Source organism: Lactuca saligna, chromosome 5, assembly GCF_052625555.1.
Source record: "Lactuca saligna cultivar CGN05327 chromosome 5, ASM5262555v1, whole genome shotgun sequence".
Taxonomy (NCBI): Eukaryota; Viridiplantae; Streptophyta; class Magnoliopsida; order Asterales; family Asteraceae; genus Lactuca; species Lactuca saligna.
This window is the reverse complement of record NC_136421.1, coordinates 318,522,609-318,542,375: the sequence shown is the minus strand read 5'-3', so window position 1 is coordinate 318,542,375 and position 19,767 is coordinate 318,522,609. Positions and strand designations below refer to the sequence as shown.

The 19,767-nt window shown below is 35.1% G+C and overlaps 3 protein-coding genes across 5 annotated transcripts; 2 read left to right on the top strand and 1 right to left on the bottom strand.

The window, feature by feature from the left end:
• Nucleotides 1-3,558: 3,558 nt before the first annotated feature.
• LOC145048756 (U3 ribonucleoprotein (Utp) family protein) lies at nucleotides 3,559-7,770 on the top strand. Of its 2 annotated transcripts, none has more exons than XM_078997350.1 (10): nucleotides 3,559-3,960; nucleotides 4,641-4,752; nucleotides 4,831-5,525; nucleotides 5,603-5,938; nucleotides 6,017-6,382; nucleotides 6,469-6,549; nucleotides 6,622-6,699; nucleotides 6,786-7,145; nucleotides 7,264-7,395; nucleotides 7,500-7,770. In XM_078997350.1, exons 1-10 carry the CDS (start codon nucleotides 3,673-3,675, stop codon nucleotides 7,554-7,556), a joined length of 2,505 nt encoding a protein of 834 aa, XP_078853476.1. In that variant the 5' UTR covers nucleotides 3,559-3,672; the 3' UTR covers nucleotides 7,557-7,770. The 2 variants fall into 2 exon arrangements, with proteins under 2 accessions (XP_078853476.1, XP_078853475.1); XM_078997349.1 differs by having other exon boundaries at nucleotides 6,783-7,145.
• A 2,843-nt stretch (nucleotides 7,771-10,613) lies between these two features.
• Nucleotides 10,614-12,570, top strand: PHR2 (photolyase/blue-light receptor 2). Its single transcript, XM_078997348.1, has 4 exons — nucleotides 10,614-11,685; nucleotides 11,758-11,981; nucleotides 12,076-12,156; nucleotides 12,262-12,570. Exons 1-4 carry the CDS (start codon nucleotides 10,738-10,740, stop codon nucleotides 12,344-12,346), a joined length of 1,338 nt encoding a protein of 445 aa, XP_078853474.1. The 5' UTR covers nucleotides 10,614-10,737; the 3' UTR covers nucleotides 12,347-12,570.
• Nucleotides 12,571-12,596: 26 nt separating this feature from the next.
• On the bottom strand, nucleotides 12,597-15,319 carry MHX (magnesium/proton exchanger). Of its 2 annotated transcripts, none has more exons than XM_078997346.1 (8): nucleotides 14,640-15,319; nucleotides 14,341-14,516; nucleotides 14,146-14,264; nucleotides 13,963-14,048; nucleotides 13,767-13,879; nucleotides 13,469-13,688; nucleotides 13,260-13,350; nucleotides 12,597-13,102 (listed from the first exon to the last, which is right to left on the bottom strand). In XM_078997346.1, the coding sequence occupies exons 1-8, from the start codon at nucleotides 15,025-15,027 to the stop codon at nucleotides 12,805-12,807; spliced, it is 1,491 nt and encodes a 496-aa protein (XP_078853472.1). In that variant the 5' UTR covers nucleotides 15,028-15,319; the 3' UTR covers nucleotides 12,597-12,804. The 2 variants fall into 2 exon arrangements, with proteins under 2 accessions (XP_078853472.1, XP_078853471.1); XM_078997345.1 differs by having other exon boundaries at nucleotides 13,260-13,389; nucleotides 14,640-15,318.
• Nucleotides 15,320-19,767: the final 4,448 nt, after the last annotated feature.

Genomic DNA, 19,767 nt, shown 5'->3' with positions numbered 1-19,767 from the left:
ATTCTCCTAGGCATGTTTTTGGTCATTTTGGTCCATTTGGTTGGTGTTTGTGAATTAAGGATGTTTTTGGAGCTTAGCCTTATAGATTTGGACATGTTAAGGGTTCCTTGTGCATAAAGGTGCAAACTTTTTGATGGTTTTGGTCTTATGCAAGTATCAAGTCATCTATTAAGCTCCTTTGTGTTCTAGAGCTCCATTAAGCGATGCATGCACATAAAGTTGGCAACTTTATGTGATTAACCACCTTGGGGAAGTCAGATCTGAGTTTGGATCAAGGTCTTAATGGATTAAGAGCTGAATTAGAAAAGTTAGCCATGATTGGTGAGTACCCTGGGCATACAAGTTTGTATGTTGCACGTACAAGCCTTTCATGTAGTACGCTGAGCATACAGACTGACTATGCCCCGCGTACTCAGCAAGCTTGGGTTTCATTGTTTTAGGCTTCGAATTTGGGATAGGATGGGCTTGGTTGTCTTGGGCCATGTTAGGCTATCTGGATTTAATGGTTAGGCTACTAAGGCTTTATTGGACTCTCTTGGGTAAAAGCCCATGAAAGGGATTGGGCCCAATTTGGAAAATTGGGTCATATTTGGGCCTTGAGTGCTTGTGTTAGATTTTGGGCTTTTGGATCATCTAGATTGGGCCTTGGCCTTAGACCAAGTTAGAGGAAGGGTAAAAAAATCTTTTACCCTGATTTGGACTCTTAGTGTGAGTCAGGATCTAGTTAATGATGGGTTGTCATTTTGGTATTTGATAACGCGCATTTTGGCGGATATACAACCATATTTTTATCTGTGGGTTTTAGCTGTCTAAGGTGAGTCTCCTCACTGCACTATTGGGTCAAAGGAACCAATGTCGCCCTATTGGTTTATGTATTATATGAAGACCAGGGTGGCCCTTGGCATTTGTATGAAAAACCAGAAGGTGGCTCCTGATAAATCTGTATGCAAGACCAGAGTTTGGACTTTGCCAGTTAAGTAGATAAGTAGTTGTAGATGATATGCTAGTTGTCTTTGTGATGCTTGCATGGAAGACCACGATGTGGCTCCTGGCACTTGTCTGTAAGACCCAAGGTTTTGGTCCCTGACCTGGTAAGGAAAGACCATGATACGGCTTGTGGCATAATGATAAGACTATGGTTGACACCTAACACCTCCTATTGTGTGTTTGATAAGTATGACTCGTATGTTATGTATGATATGTGGTATTTGGGGAACACACTAAACTTTGTGCTTACAATTGTTGTTTATGGTTTCAGGTACCTCCAGTTCGAAACGGAAGGACTCGACTTGATCGCAGCGCATTCGCCCATATTTTCCGCAACCTTGAGATTTTGGGATTCCACTATGATAACTGTTTTCAACTGTGCAATTTGTCTCATTTGACTTGATCAATAACTTCTTTTGTGCTTGTTTCATCTCTATCAATTGATTTTTTATTCTGTCTATCGAGTTCTATTACATCCACCAAACACTATCTAAATAACATTTTTTTTACCTATATAAGAAACGGGGTACTTCTGGTAGCAATAATATTTTGTAAAATGAAACATTAAGAGGGTGTTTGGTTTTTTCTCTGCAGGTCTGCGTGACCTCTTCTGTCTGCGAGGCGCAGACCACGCGCAGACATAATGGTTTGCAGTCTGTTTGTTTTTCTGAAGTGCGCAGACATAAAAATGTCTGCGCGAGGTCTTCACCACACAGATATGGGATAGCATCTTCTAAAGTCTGCAAGCCCTTTAACCTAAAAAAAACGCGTCTTTTTTTTTTTTGCTTCCGCCTCCCGTCCTCGTCCAACCCTCCCAGAAAAAACTCTCGATCGATCGATCGTACTCCACCTTGCAGCGACCACCACCGTCGCAACCCTCCTCTCCGATCAAAACCATCGATCGCCGCCTTCCTCTCCGATCCGACGTCCTCTGATTTTCCGACCATCACAGTCGATTGCAGCAACCGGCGAATAACAAGGTCACAGCGACAACTTCAACTAGCGACCAAGCGACGACTCCTCCCCTGCTCGCCGCCGTTAACCAGCGCCTCCCCTGTGAAGCCATCGGCCGGAGACTGTCGCCCCCACAGCTACACCGGAGACTTCGACCTCACAGCTACAGGTTCGTTTTTTTTTTCCTGCTGTCAGTCTTCCTTCTTCTCCCGACTTTCTGTTATTCACTTCTTATCCGTTGCATTGAAGCTATAGTTCAGAATTTATGTTAATTGATGCATAACTCATAAAAGAGTTGTAAAATAAAAACATTTGTAATGAAAGTAATTTATCTTTGAATGTGAAATTGGATTTGATTTTGAATGAAATACCGAGATGTTAAACCTGTAACATCTCCAGCTTGGTCTGTTTGATCGAAAAAGTCCAATTGTGTATGTGTTTGTGCTTCAATTAGCAATTGAACCTAGATGTTAAACCTGTAACAGTAGCACCCAAAATTTCTGTTTAATTATGTTATTGTCAAGCCTGGGCATGCCTCCTGTTGTTTTGAATGATGTTCTTATGATGCTTATATGATACCTTGAATGTAATTTAGGTTATGTACACCAACAATGTTAAATTTCCACTCACCCATATTATCAACAATGCTTATAATTAGAATTGATTGTATTACTTAAATATGCAGTAATTCAAAGTTGTATATATATATATATATATATATATATATATAAATATATATATATATATATATATATATATATATATATATATATATATATATGATTATTGATTGTGTATATTTATATGATAGTGTATATGTATATGATTGTTGATTTTGTATGTATATGATAGAAAGCATCAAAAAGAGACATAAGTTTTGTTTATTTTATAGAAGTACAGTTTTTGTCGTTAAAGTGAAGTTTATTTGATTTATAAAGTTTTTTAGAAAATTTTGAATTAAAACACTCTAATTGAGGTTATTTATAATTGAATAAAAAGTTTCACATTATTGTGATTGAAAATAAAACAAAATTACAAATTTGTCGTGAAAATAAAAACTTTTTCTTGAAATAATGATGTTACTTGTTCACTGTTTATTGTTATTTGGTTATTAGAGATGGGAGAAAAACAACAATGGACCAATGAGCACTTAAAATGCTTATTGGATACTTGTATTGAAGAAGTAGAGAGTGTTGGTAGAAAAGGATTGAGTTTGCAGAAAGATTCATGGATAAGGCTTGGAAGAGTTCTTATTGTATGACTAATTTAGTTGCATGAATTTTATTTTCAATGTTATAAGACTATTATTATTAAAATTTTGGTGTTGAAAAATCATTTTAAGTTTGTAAAATAATTTTATTTAAATTTCAGTTTATTTCAGCAGCCTGCAGACGTTAAAAAACAAACAGTCTTCTTATTGCAGACTGCAGACGTTTGGTCCACCTCTTCTGCTGCAGAGGCTTGCAGATGTGATCCGTAGACTGCAGACATTTTGGCTTCAGAAAAACAAACAGCACCTAATTCATTACCCTTGATAACGTTTTTTTGTTTAAGTTGGAAGGTATTTTCTGAATATATTAAAAAGTTGGTTACCTATTGTGACATTATGCTCATACTCTTTATTATACGCCCGGACTAGCTAGACCTGAAAATAGCGAGAAACCTCCTCGACTGTGTTGCGCCGCCATAAGACAATAAGAACCTCCACTTGCCGTCCGACACCGTAGAGAGATGGCGGAGACGAAAAGGAAGAAAACCTTAGCTTCTACAAACAGTTTAAAGAGAAGAAAGGGAGGAGATAAAGAAAAGAACTGGAAAAAGGGTCCCCATTTACCCAACGCATTGCAAAAAGAGCTTAATTCCCTAAACCCTACAAATAGAAGCGACGAAGAGATCCACTCCGATGAAGATATCGATGTTTATGAATACGAAGAAAATATCCCTGAGGAAGAGTCGAAGAAGAACCGCAGGTACGACCCCGTTGATAACTTCGAGTATGAACTCCCCAAGGATTTCGAGGTAATTCCATGTTATTTGAATCACTTTTTGCGTATTATGTTTCATTTTTCGTGTCTTTCAGCGAACAACTAAGCTTTGAATATGGATATCAAAGGCGTTAATTTTTGGATTCGAAATCGATATGAATTCTGAACTTTTTGTATAATTTTTTTTTTCCAACTACATCGAACATTGTAACAAGTAGGATATTTTTACCATCTCAATGGACTGGACTTTTCAGTAAAATGGCATTCGGTTTTGCATTTGAGAAGTGTTAGGTTTGATATTCAAATATCAAAATATAAGCCTTTTTTCATGAATACAGGATAATATAACATGCTATTTAGTTTAGAGCTCACTTATTTTTTTTATTTTTAATTTCGTTTTTTTATCATGTGTTGGTTTCATTTGTGATTGTTGGGCTTAGTGTCCTGTAGTTTCATGACTTATCTGATCATTGTAATAAATTCCTGATGACAAGATAATAAGCATAGTTTGATAATTTAGTATGGTGGTATAAGCAAAGTAATGACAACAATGCTCTCATTAAGCTGTAAGTTGTAGGTAGGTAGCTACTGGTGTCTTTGAGCAAAGATGTATCCTATAGACGGAGTCACCAAGCTTGTTTCTATTTTTTGTGGAATTTAGAAAGATCGGTCTTGTCAGTGGTTATGCTTGCATAATTTTGTGTTTGTTTATAGGATGAAGATGTAGCATCTGATGATGACGAGGAAGAAAAGGGAGACAGTGATGAGGAAAAGCATGCAAGGATGTTACAAGATATCACTGGACTGCCTGGCGATGCTTTTGAAGGTAATTTATAAGACTATTTAATAAAATAAAATAAAATAAATTGGTTTTTGTTGTTAATTATAAGTTGTGAATTTCCAGGAAAGAAGAAGAAAAAAGATGTGGTAGTATTTGAGGCATACCCAGAGTCTGAATATAATCCGAGCCGTGATGTGTTGGATGGTGATGGGCGCATTACTGTTGATGACCTTTTAAATCCCCTTCATGGGAAACCCGGATTCAGCAAAATAAGAAAAGATGTGCAGCGAATGGATAAAAAGTCCATGTCCATACAGCCTCCTCTTCCAAAACCACAGCAACAAAAAATAGATAGGAGAAGTGCTTATGTGTATTCAAAAAAGAAACTTCATGAATACGAAGCATTGGTGAAGAAAAATAGAGAAGCACCAACCATCTACTTTGATGAAGACATAGATGTGGGATATTCCACTGTAGGGGCAATAGCTGCTGAGTTTAGGCCCAGGACTGAGTTTGAGAAGAAAATGGATTCTTTAATTAATGGTAAAGAACTCTCAGAAGCACATAAGGGTGATGGTGCAAGGCTTCTAGAACTCAACAAGGTGTCTCTAGAAGATGTGAAGGAACGCCAGGACCGACTTTCTAAAATGCGTAATCTTTTATTTCGTCATGAACTCAAGGCCAAAAGGATTAAACATATAAAGTCCAAAACATATCGCCGTTTGCTGAAGAAAGATAAATCAAAAGCCACTGAGATTGAAATCAATCCAGAAGCTGCTAAAGAACTTGCAGAGAAAGAGGAATTTAAGAGGGCTGAGGTGATTTAACATTTCTCTTAGCTGATTTAACCAATAATATAAACTGGTGGAGACTTTTAATCTGTTGGATATGACAGGAACGTATGACTCTAAAGCACAAGAACACTTCTAAATGGGCTAAACGCATCAAGAAGCGTGGTGTTGATGTCCAAGATGATGGAACTCGGGCTGCTATATCAGAACAGCTTCAGCAACATGCTCTTTTAACTCGAAAAAGAAATTCCATGCATGATGATGAGACTAGTAGTAGTGATGACAGCACAGAGGATGATGATGACATCTCAGGGGATGAGGACGATGCATCCAAACTAAAATTGTTAGAGAATGGAAAGAATAGGACACTTGAAGTGCTAGGGGAAGATGATGATGATAATGACATGCCCAAATCAGGAGTCCTTTCTCTACCTTTCATGGTACGCTTTAGCCTTTATGTTTGTTTATTGTAACACTTAATCTCTTGCAACTGAAAATCTTGGTGATGCATTTGGTAGGTTCGTGGGCAGAAGAAGAAAAAAGAGGCAGCCGAAGAAGAAGCCAGGCTTGCTTTTCAAGACTATGATTCATCATTGAAGCAGTTGGATGGTGATGAGGATTTCAAAGACAGTGCAGGCGGTTCTTTGAGTGGCAGAAAGGTATATGGCGGTGCACAAAAGAAACAGGTTCCACAGTCCAAGAAGAAGGTTAAGGCTAACACTGATAATTACTTTGACAATACGGACAGTGAAGAAGAAGAAGAAGATGATGATGATGATACCATGGATAAACATGGGAGGATGACTTATACACAGAAAGATGTCAATATTGACCCTAATATTCTTCGAGAGGAGTCAGAGATCGGGCATGATCCTTTGTTTAAGGTGAAAAAATCGTCAAGAGATATAAATCTCTATAACCTTCCAGTCCCACATGATATAACTAGTTTTAATGTTTTTATTGCATATAGAGCTTTGATGATATTGATAAAGATGAAGGGCCTAAGATCAAATATGAAGTTTCTTTGTCTGCAACCAATTCTTTAAAGAAGGTATGGTATTGGTATAGTGTTATGCTGGTTTCAGTTTTAGGAATTGCTGTAACTCTAAATTTGTAACTGCAGAAGAGGAATAGGAAAGATTGTAATCAGATAAAAGGCAAGAAATCACAGGTTGCAGAAGTGGCATCTGACATAGAGGAGGTAATAAATAGCAGATGATGTTGTTTGTGTTTGGAAAAAGTTTCTTAGTTTGTGTATGGGATGATGTGTTATATTATATGTAGCAGCATGGGGATGATGATGATGAGGAAGGTGGTGGTATGGTGGATGGAATGATAACATCGGGGACGGATTATGAGTTGCCATCACAGGATGATCTGATAAGACGTGCTTTTGCGGGTGATGACGTGGAGGAAGATTTTGAGATGAGCAAACAAGAGATATTGAATGAGGAAAACCCGGAGCCTGAAAAGCCGGTGTTGCTTCCTGGATGGGGGCAGTGGACGCATATACAGAAAAAGAGAGGGCTGCCGTCTTGGATGTTGGCTGAGCATGAGAGAGCCAAAAAGAAGAGGGACCAGGACCTCAACAGAAGACCCGATGCACATCTTAAGCATGTAATCATATCCCAAAAGCTTGACAAAAAGGTAAACTCTACACATCTCCACTCCATAATTTTTTACTAATCATCATCAGCATTTTCATTTTTCATTTTTCATTTTTCATTTTTCATTTTTCATTTTTCATTTTTCATTTTTGATGCAGGCTGAGAAACTGCAGACAAAGGTGTTGCCGTATCCATTCAAGGACAAGGAGCACTTTGAACGGAGCAACCGTATGCCTCTTGGTCCAGAGTTTAACCCTGCAACAACAATCGGCTCACTTAATCGCCCTGACGTACGTACATTATTTTTCCCTTTTTCACTCACTACTCACTACTAATACTATGTTTCTTATTTTCATTTCTTTTGAATATATTCTTTATTATTTTGATATTAAAGGTTGTGAAGAAGCCTGGTGTCAGCATAAAACCAATCAAGTTAAGGAAGCATCATTGACCCACATAACATCATGCCTGCCAATCAGTTTTGAATGAGATTCATCAGATCACCTGTAATTGTAATTCTTTCTCTCGCATATTTTTGCAGTTTCTCCGGATTTTCACATGAAAAAACTACAAGTTATGTAATCTTTTTTTTTTTTTTTTTTTTCCCACTTTCTCAAGGCATTTAAATGATTTGTTAAATGAGTTGGAGCTTTTATTTTTGCAAATACTGTCTGTGGTTTACCTTATACGAAACTTGATATTTAAATTTAAAGTAATTAATAAATGGTGGTTAGATGTCTCAATGTGTATGAGGGGAGATACATATCAAATGGCTGCACTGGACTGAACCAATGGCCAAAGGCCAAAGGATCAATTTAATAATCCTGTTTAGACTTTTAGATTGGCTGTTTGATATGAGTCAATATGCTCTTAGCTGTTCTGTATAAAAAGCATTTTGATTTTAGAGAATCCTCGTAACTTCTAACAACATAAGTACAGTCTACCAAACTATCGGTTGCAATCTTGAATCTTGATGATCGAGTGTTTAACAAGTATATAACATATGGCACTAGGAATAATGACTTTGTTCCCATAATATACTTTAGACATCACTTGTGTTTTGACCCATACTAGAATTTTAGCTCGAAATGAAACTTCTCATTCCAATATAAGTGAAAAGAATCCTTTTTATACTTCAATATTTTTTCACTCTAATTAATCAATTAATAATTATTATTTGAAAAATATTTTGATTTGTAGTAGTTAAAAGATAAGTTGAAGAGGTGTGGAAGTTTCAAATAAATAAATGGTCAATATTATAATAAACTAGATGGATATATGTGCAACGATTGTGTTTTTTTTTTTTTTTTTTTTTTTTTTTTTTTTTTTTTCATATATATTGAAAATAATAAGATATTAACTACTAAATAATAACTTTTACACTAAGTTATATATACATTTATAATTATTTTGAACCATATATGCATCTATCATAATCATATCATTATATAGCATTTACTTGCGGTTTGCGTTTAAATAAAACTAAAAATGATTTCGATTTATTATTACAATTTAAGATTATGATTAATTAATTTATAAATTATTTGTCTATTGATTGTTTTTCTAAATGATTTTGATCATAAAGATGTTTGTAAGGGTCGTTTGATATGATATCTAACTAGTCCAAAGAGAGATTGGATCCATAAAATATCAATTGACATATTTGATTGGGATTATAGATGTACAATCGGTTCGATAAAAACACAGGACTCGGTCCTTGCTTTCTACTTATGGACCGAGAAAAAAAAAAACAAAAACAACTTGTTGCGACAGGTTCTGATTTCATCCCCTCCCCCGTTAACCTCCCATCGATGAAGCAACAAGACTTTCCATTAGCGATCAAAAGCCACAGTGGAGCAAGCAAGTCCACTGAATCCATGGGAGCATGCATCTTATTTCTGTTAATACCCCACCATCTCCACCGCAGCAAGCAAGTTCGACGAATCTTGGACCTCAAATCGATTTCTCCAAATCGTTTCCCACATCCACTTCGTCTACAGGCACAACCCGACAACAACTTCTTTGATTTCGATTACAGATATCCCCGACGAATTCTTTGATTTCGATTAACTGGGTAAGAATCTTGATTTCTCATGTTTTTCTTCTTTGAGTTCGATTACAGTTGTAAAATTCGATTGGTTCCATTGGTTCAATTTGAAGCTTTAAAATTCCAGGTTCTTTATATTGCTTAAAGTTTCTTTTTGGGTTTTATATGTTTGAGTTAAAGCTTTAAAAAATATAGGTTCCTTTTATCGGTTTGAAGCTTTAGGTAATATTCATGTTTGATAAATTGACAAGGAATCAATCGAGAATAGCCTCAAATTCACCTTGGATTTTCATCTGCTCACCAAGTGTTCGATCACTTGCTTGAGTGAATCTTGAAGTGATGATTATCGGGAGTCCAAACCGAAGAACATAGAGAAAGAAAGAGACAAAAGGGTAGTGAAGAGATGGAAAACGATGCAGGGCACAACAAAGAACTCCACTCTGCTTGTGTAATCATTTCTATATGTATATATATTTTTTATTTTTATTTTTTAATTTTAAAACATGATGATAACTCCTGATTGAAATAGAATAAAAGTTAGTTGTCTAAATTTGCAACTTGGTTTTTGTTTTTTGTATCACCAAATTGATTCACTTGTTTGTTGTAAATAGCTAACGGAAATCATTGAATTGAGTCATGTGTTTGTTGTAAGTAGCTAAGGGAAATCACCAAATTGATTCATTTGTTTGTTTTATCATCAACTCCGATCAAAGCTCATTGTTTTTTCCGAATCAAGAATAAAATCCATTGTTATTTTTTGGCGCTATATAAACTTTTGCATAAAGGGGTAATATGGTTATTTTTTATCATTCATCACAGTCAGTTAGAGATATAATCAAACAACTTGATTTCAGTCAAATGTGGGCTCAGTTAGAAGTTCTAACTCAATAAATACTAACTCCAATCGATAACTATCAAACGATTCCTAAGTTAACGCAATGTAATTTTTTTAATATCTATATTCACAATATTTAAACATTTTTAACCATTTTGAGAAATAGTCTTTAATAAATGTTTAAGTTTATTTTAAATTTTGATTTATGTTTTGGATTTAACATAGTATTTAAATTAACGAAAAAGTATATTATAATAATCATCTTAAAAGTCTATCAATAATTAGATAATATTTTGTATTTAATAACATATTTTAATTATATTAAGTTAAAAATTGAAAGGTAGTGAAGTTTCAAATGCCTATGTATAATATAAATTAATAAATAGATATAAGTTTTATAGCCTATGTTTAAGAGTCTGATTGAATATGATTATAATTGAACATTTACGGTTATTAAAGAAAAAATATATTGTTTCATATGAATTAAATGATTAAATCGTTTTAAATTGAACGATTAGTGATGAAAAGTAAAAACCGTAAAAAGAATTTTCAGAAACGATCCATTTAATTAGTATTTGATGAAAAAAAAAAGAACAATTCCCTATTTGTATTTAAAGATACGGTATCATCGTTATCCTCGCCAGTCGCCACTGAACACCCTCCCTCGCACCAAACCACAAAAACCATATTACACCCTACTGTTACACACAACGGCTTATCTTCTTCATTCTTCAAACACACCCACCAAAAATGGAAGCTAAACCTCATGAATTCGAAAACCCTGATTCTGAAATCCCAACTGAAGACCAATCGCACCTCTCCATTGCTCCCTTTACCTCCATTTCACTTTCTCTTCCCATCCACTTCATCTCCCCACCAAAAATCTCACCTTTCCCTTCCCAAATCCCTAAATTTGTGAAAATCCATAATCAAATCTCTTCCCTTTGCAATCTTTCTCTATCTTCCAACACACTCAACCCCACCAAACCATTCTTCAAGTCCACCGTCTCTGCAAACCCTCTTCAAAACCCATTATCTCTAAACCCTCGCCGCCCATCTGACCCCTCCAATGCAGCCGGCGGACGTCGCGCCTCCGTGGTGTGGTTCCGTAACGATCTTCGCGTTCACGATAATGAATCTTTGTCCTCTGCTAACAATGAGTCAATGTCAGTGTTACCAGTTTATTGTTTCGACCCTAGAGACTATGGGAAATCTTCATCTGGGTTCGATAAAACCGGGCCATACCGTGCATCTTTCTTGATTGAATCGGTTTCCAATTTGAGAAAGAATCTTCAAGCCAGAGGGTCGGAGCTTATAGTTCGAATTGGAAAACCTGAAAAGGTTTTAGCCGAGTTAGTAAAGGAAGTAGGCGCAGAGGCAGTGTATGCACATAGGGAAGTGTCTCATGATGAGGTGAAGGGTGAAGAAAAGATCGAGACAGCATTAAAAGACGAAGGAGTGGATGTAAAGTACTTCTGGGGAAGTACATTGTACCATATTGATGATTTACCCTTCAAGTTGGAAGAAATGCCCACCAATTACGGTGGGTTTAGGGAGAAAGTGCAGGGGTTAAAAATCAGGAAGACGATTGATGCACTTGATCAGTTGAGAGGGTTGCCGGCTGGTGGTGACGTGGAGCCTGGTGACATTCCTTCTTTGGTTGATTTGGGTCTTAATCCTACTGCTACCATGAATCAGGTATGAGTTTATTATGGTCGTGTGGATGAATTTATGTTGATTAGGTATTGAGATTTGAGAGTGTGGTGTTAGGCGAAAGCAACTGCAAATGCTTCACTTGTTGGAGGTGAGACTGAAGCACTTGAGAGGCTCAAAAAGTTTGCTGCGGAGTGCCAAGCACAACCTCATAAAGAAGGAAGCAATGATAGCAGCAGCATATATGGTGCAAATTTCTCTTGCAAAATCTCCCCATGGCTTGCAATGGGATGCCTTTCCCCTCGTTCCATGTTTGATGAGTTAAAGAAATCTGCTTCTAGGTATGTAATATGTACTTGTTGATTTACTTAAGAGAAGAGAATCGTCAAATCTTTTTTATTTCATGAGCTTGAAAAAAGAGAACTAAATTTGTAGGACCATTTCTGCCCGCAAAGATGGTGGTGATACCGGGACCAACTGGTTGATGTATGAGCTCCTATGGAGGGATTTCTTCAGGCAAGCGCAAGTCAATGTCAATCAAATCAACCAAATTTGTTTTTGTGTTTTTTTTTTATAACTTTTAAGATGATGCTTGTTTGTCTATAAATAAAAAAATCGCAGATTCATCACCAAGAAGTACAGTTCTGCCAAACAAAATAATGCTGCTCCAGTCACAGCTTCTACAACAGGTGCAGCAGTGGCATGATCAGGTTATGAGGAATTGAGATATGTTTCAAGACCAGAAACACACACAGATTAGATACCAACATGTATCTCTTCTTTTGGTCAACCGCATCCCATATTTAACTTGAGAGATTTATTCAGTCAAACAATGTTTTTGTTACATTAGACTCTTAGTGTCTTGTCATTTGAGATGCTTTATGAATTCCATGTTAATGCATATATATAAAATATATATTCTGTGTAAAACATTCATATTATATGGCCGACAGCAATTCAAGAACATGGTATTTCTTTTACTTCCATACCAGCCCAGGTGCAATATATAATAAATCCAATCCAAACAACTGTGGCCTGTGGGGAATTTATATAAAGCGTCTGAAGAAAAAAATACATACATAAAATAAAAAATTAAAAATACAAAGGAATGGGTAAAACTAATAAATACAAATAGAAATGGAAAAAGAATGTAATTGGTGAAAGTCAAATGATTCCAGAAACTTTTAGGGAGGATAAGACTACGAATATGAGCCAAAGCAACATGAAATACGCACATGTGACCCAAGCCCAAACCCGTGGTCCTCCAAGCTCACCACCAAACACAATCCGTCTGACTACCAAAATTGAGATACACCCAACAGAAGTTGAGAAGAAAACCAGCAATGAGAAACTCAGCCCCTCCGCATTCTCAATTCTCAGAGGCTCTCCATATGCTATGAAGTTGTAAACTGTGTCAATCAGCCATGGAACTCCAATCCCCACATAGATGTTCACTGAATTGCTACATACATACATGCAGGAAAACCAAAACCATATCATCTTCAGTTTCAGTTTCAGTTTCTTTCCAAAATATATATACTATTCAAGTATTCAACACCAAAAACCAAAAAGTAGTATTATTATTGTTATTATTATTAAATATTAAATATTAATTTAACCTGCAGGTAATGTTTGCAATGGCAGAATCTGCAGTTGTTTGCCTTTCAGCAGCGATTTTACTTGCCACTAGATCCGGCCACGAGGTTCCACCTGCCAATGCAGTGAATGCTATCACATAACTGTTAATTCCTGCAAAGGATCAACTCGAATTCAAAGAATTGTTTGTTTGTTTTAAATTTAAAATCAGTTGTTGATACTTGATACACACCTGTAACACAGCTGATGAGGTCCGTGAGCCTTGTAACAATATAAGCTATTGCACTGATGAAAATCAGAGAACAGATAAAAGCAATCCACCCATGAGCTATCTGATATGGAGGCACAAATGCAAACACCAGTTTCCATGGAGCAACAATAACATTCCAGAAAACCTTTGCCCAACCCCCACCCCCCCTGTTATTTGTATCTCTCAATTTCGTGCTATCCAACTGTCAATGAACAAACGGCTTTACACCAGTAAATACTCAAAGACCATAACATCAACATGTGGTACCAATTTGCCATACCATGAGAGCATCGACAAATTGGTGCTTCCAAATTGAAGCAACATCGGATTCCGGATAGATATCAAAATGCTTATCAGATGGATCACTTAAAGGCAGATGTTGATAAGTAGAGTCTGCAGCACCAACACAATTACAACAACTTCACATAAATGCATAATTATTCTTATATTCTTGATTTGTGAAATACAAGTAATACCTGACGCATTTCCTTGGTGGATGGAAAATATATCTGCAATACCTTTTTCTGCTGGAACCCATTCCTCTGGTCTTTCACTCCGGTCCCTGTAACATATACAAATGCTAAGCTTTGACAAAACATTGATTAGCAAGTAGCAACTTCCTTCCTACTTCCTAGAGAGAGGGAGGCATGGTATCATACAGAGGAAGAGACACCAAGGGCCAACGTTTGTCTTGGGCATATGCGTGTACAAGCAACATCCCAAATTGCAGCACAGTCAACAACGCCTCCCACACAGTGATAACATTTGGACTCCATACCTGCAACAACCAAATTCCCAAATTCAAATTATTACAAAAACCCTTTTCCTTTCCCTACAAACAAATAAAACACCACCTCCAGAATTATGTAGAGCCAAATATATGCCCAGAACGACCAAAACAGTTCTACGATCCAAACTCCCAAATCCGATATCTTTTTCACTTCTCCAGCTTTCGGAACCACCACACACACCGCGTGGATAGGAAACAAGTCGAATGCAGCAGACCCAACAAGCGTTCCAGGCCCTAACCCTATCAATTTTAACCACACACACACACACAATAAAATCGTTTGCAATTGCTGTGTGTTTCTCTAGCCTATCATATAAATTGAACTCAAGAAACAAACTGCTTGTGGAGTGATCGATCGCGCACCTCCAGCATACAGTTTGCCAATATTTCGTATTGCATCGATGGTGGCCAAAGAGATTTGTGGGAAGCTAGTACCAAAAGCCAACAGAGTAATGTCTGCAATCGTATAATTCCACACTTTTTCATGTCTCACACGTTGTGTATTGTTCCGAGGATCTATCTCCACCACCGTTCGAGTTTGTTGCACAACATGTTCCATGGACCGGAAAAACCTTTCAGTTATTGCCGATAGTCCAATGAAACAATAAGCAAGTGCTAAGAAATAAAAAAATGTACGAAACCCATCTCCCATTGATATTTCTCCGGGGAAAAGAAAATAGGTTTCGCATGCCTTCTCCACAATAATGTGGTTAAATGTCTTTCCGGCTGCCGTTTTATCATCATGCACCATTTCCTTTAACACCGTAGATCAGAAACCCTGGTTAATTTATGACCAAGGACGGGTATGGGATGTATCAAATCAAATTAATTTGGAAGGAGTGAAAGTAAGAGAGAAACGGGCGAATTGGGATCGACAACCAGAACCAGACGTCCAGGCATGCATGATCCATATGTCATTGTTTCGATTTGTTAATTAATCTTCAGGAGCAGCAGGAACCTAAGTTGCATGGAAACGGATAAGGCAATGGGAAACGGATAAGGAACGGAGACGGGAAACGGCAAAACTCAAAAATTCAAGATACGGATAGGCAGAGATACGACGATATAAAAATATAAAAAAAAACATATATTATAAAAAAATCATGGTTACAAAATTGAAAATTCTTAATAATAGACTGATAACTAAACATTTAAAGTTTAAGGATTATATTTATGAAATCTGTAAAACCATAAGGGTGTTACTGCAAATTATTTGAACAATTTATATTGTCGTGTATCCATTAACCAATAGGATGATAGCATTTAGTCACTTCTTCAATCAAAAGGCTCCATGTACAAAAGTTAACGTGGATTCTAGAATATATATACGCTACTCGAAGACTCTTTCTAGTTTCTACTGCCGCACCATTCGGAAGCATTTCGTCCGATCTCTCATTCTGGAGAATCAAATGGAGTCACACGGCGTCGGTCTCCGCTGTGTTTCAGAGCTCGTATTTTGGATCGCCGGTATTTGGACAACTTATATATACAAAGGTGTTCTTCAAGAGACTGTGTAACTAAGGCTTTTTCCTGAACTAATTCATACTCTTCTTTTTTTCGTTTTATCCCTTAATCTCTGTAATGATCATTAAATTGATTTCATATCTATCCGTCCAATAAACGTTTCGAATTTTGGATTTAATTAGAGCAAACAACTGTATAAAAAAATGGAAATTTGCAGAAACTTCACAGAAACGTTTCTTGGATACCCGATACGTCACGGAAACGTTTCCATGCGTATCCGTTTCCTGGCCGCTTCTTAGGCAGGAACACGTCTCTTCAAAGTCAGCCACGGGATTCACACTTGATAATTCATTTATAAACAAAAACACAAATTTTACACAAACTCATAAGCTTGTTTCATATTAGCCAAAAAATAAAATAAATAAATAAATAAATCCAACAATTAAACCCTAAAAAGAATTCTTCCACCTTATTTTTATGAGATCTTTTATTTACCAAAAAATATCACGAACAAAACAATTTTTTCTTTTATTCATTACATAGATGTTAAGTCTACGAAAAAAAAAACCTTAGAAAAAAATAATGTGAAAATAACAAGAAAATTAAAATTTTTGGTATTTACCCACACCTTCATGAAAATATCTTTCTTAGACTATTAGGTATAGGTCCGTTTTGGTGGTGTTATAACATTAAGCAACAAGAAGAGTAGGTGGTGTTCATAGTATTATAACACTTTTTAAGAGGAGAGAGATAAAGAGATAATTTGGCAGCCAATAAATGATCTCGTTTCTTCTTGTCATTGAGACAACAAGAAACAACACAACAAGATGCAACAAGAAAGAGGGGTGATGTTTTTGATGTTACCACACCGTAATGGGCTGCCACATCAGCCATAACGGCGTTGTGGTGATCCATACCACATGTTCTTAGGAAAGATCGCAAAAATACCCAAAAACTTTAATTTTTTTTTTTTAAATTCCCGAATGTCTTTAAATTTAATTGTCTTAGATCTAAGATGTTTTTTTCTTAGACTTAACATTTGCTCAAGAAAAACAAAAAAATTCCTTTTATTTCACAAGAAACCTTTGGAAATACCAATAATAATAATAATATGATTTTCTTCTTATTTTTCGTATGTATCCATCCTAGATACAAGATGATTTTGAAGTATATCTAAGTATCCAACATTTACATAAAAAATATTATGAAAACACAACTTACTCCGTGAAAATGAAAATGAAAATTTATTTTATTCGTTTTGAAAATGGTTTAATAAAATTTTAAATTGGACTTTTTTAAAATGAAGTTAAAATATGAAAAATTAGGTTTTTTACGAAAAAAATTGTCCTTTTATTTTGAATTTTACAAACCATATAGACCAATTAGGTATATAGACCAATTAGGTAGACTCGTTGATATCTTTTGTTATCATACAAATTTAGACAAACCATATAGACCAGTGGTGAGTTTTGTTTATCTCCTTTAGGAAGCCTTTCTCATTTAGAAATTAAAAGGGAACAAATTTAAAATCTAAAAGTCTTTCTCATTTTAGAAATTTGAAGGTAACAAATCTAAAAATTAATGAAATAGAAGAATCCAAATGGGGAAGGAGAAAGATATTTGTTGTCCCTCAAAATCAAAAGTATATTATTCTAGTCGGACTCACTCACCCTGATAGGTGTGCCCAACTCGTGTTACATGTTCAGAAAACTACCCATTATTATAACTTTATAATTATCAAAAACAAAATCAATAAAGATCCTAAATAATTGTTTATATCGTATAATGGACTTTATTATATTACTTTTTCTATAACACGAAACGTGAGCACCTTATTCTATAAATAAAGAAAGAAATTTTTTTCATATGTTTAAAGAATTTAAAATAAAAATATAAAACACCTCATCTAAACGGCACATATTGCACTCGTCCTAGTTTTGGATGTCTGATATTAATGTTAAACTTTCTATATAGAATTTCATATCTCGACCGTTCGACTTTTATATTATCATGTAAAAGTTATCATTATAATAGCAAATACATAATTTAAGTTAAATAACATATGTTAAATAATAACAAATACATAATTTAAGTTAAATAACATATGTTATAAAATGTTATCATTATAATTAAAAAAATAAAAAAATGAAATAACAAATAGATGATGGAAGTTTTAGATGTTCATAATAAAAAAAAGTTGATTACAAAAATAAGCAAAATAAAAGATACTAAATAAACATATTTAATTTATTTAGAAAGCTAATTCTTTGATGCACGTACAAAAAATATAATTAATCTTGTTTTGTACACATATTGCCAATGTATTTTTTTTAGTAAGAACACCCTATAAGATTTAAATATGATAATGATTAGGATCACTGGCGCAACTACTAAGGGGTCAGGGAGGCCATGGCCCCCAGCTTTTTTGCCTACTAAGTTGTAATTTATATGAATAAGATGATGGCAAAATAAACAACCAAGTTGCAAATGAAGGTTGCTGAGGAAGAAGACAAATAAACTGTATTTTGTTGGATTTAACAAGTTCCAAATTCACTAAGAAATCAGAGATCAGAGGTGATAACATTGAAACCACTCAAAGCCTCCAATTTCGATATTAATTTTTTCCAAGAATAATTAAACCAAAACGGATGGAACTTCACCTCTCAAAGTAATTAAAGAAAATACGGACACCAAAAAAAAAGAATTATGATTTTAAAATATTTGAAATCCTTTAACCAACTGGAAAAAAAATTCAAAATATTTCAAATATCCAAACAATATCAAAATTTATGCTGAGATCTAAATCAAATATTTTTTTTAATCTAACCCTTGTTCAGATATACACTCACGGAGCAAAAATCTTCAATAACCGCCATGCGGCTCTCCTCTCCATCTTATCCTTGTTTCTTCCATGCCTCGTTAAATAATTTCTATCATCGGAGCCGCCTAGGTCCAGATCAACTTCCGGTCTCCTTTTGCACCGCGGTTCTCCAATTAAACCAGTTTGTTTCGTCATAGCTTGCAATGCATCTACTACACTCTCACTAATTTCAGGTATATATTTTATATTTCGAATCCCTTCCTGTTATCTTCTAATTTAATGGCATTATATATAATGTACTAAACCACTAATTACAACCTAGTATACTGTACCTTACCTATAACTCTGATGAGTCTATTATTGTCTTCTACACCTTCCCTATAACTATGATGAGTGTACTATAATCATTTCATTGTGCCTTAGGGTTAAATATTGTATTTTTATAGGTATCATAAAAAATATTGTTAAAAAAAATGGTATGATAAAAAAGTTATATGAAGAGCCAAGACATGCTAATCATTTTTTAACATAACTGTACTTATTAAATTTATTATTATTAAAACTAGTACTTGGTTAAATTATTTTCTAATTTACTACGATTTATTAAGAAAAGAGAGTATCGGCCCCCTCGTTTTTATACTTGTGTTCCGCCCGTGACTAGGATGTAATAAAAGTTGAATGTAATATGGTGATGACATGAATTACACTTGAATGAATGACTTGAATAATCATTCAATAGAATGAATTAAGTGGTGATTATGATTGAATATGTGTTGTTGTTAATGGATGATGTGACAATCTATTAAATTTTATACAGTTCAATGGATTGTGATATCTTAAATAGACTTAATGCCAATAGATATGAGGAGGTAGACTTAATGCCAACAGATATGAGGAGGTTTGCTGATGAGTTTGAAAGTTATTTTGCTAATGCGACAATTTTTATGTTGAGGTGAAGATCTATAATAAGAAAAACGCTTATAGCAGACACCGTAGACATCATGAAGAACCATGACTTCTCCTACATCTCTTTGTCTGCGTCCCTAAATTCACACATCTCCAAAATAAACATGAAACTTATGGTGCAAGTGTGGAGAAACAATTGATTTCTCTATTATATTCAATTTATATGAAGATCTTTTTCTCAATAAATTATGTGTTTCGTGTTTATTTACTTTAAGATCGGTATGTTCTCATTTATGTCAT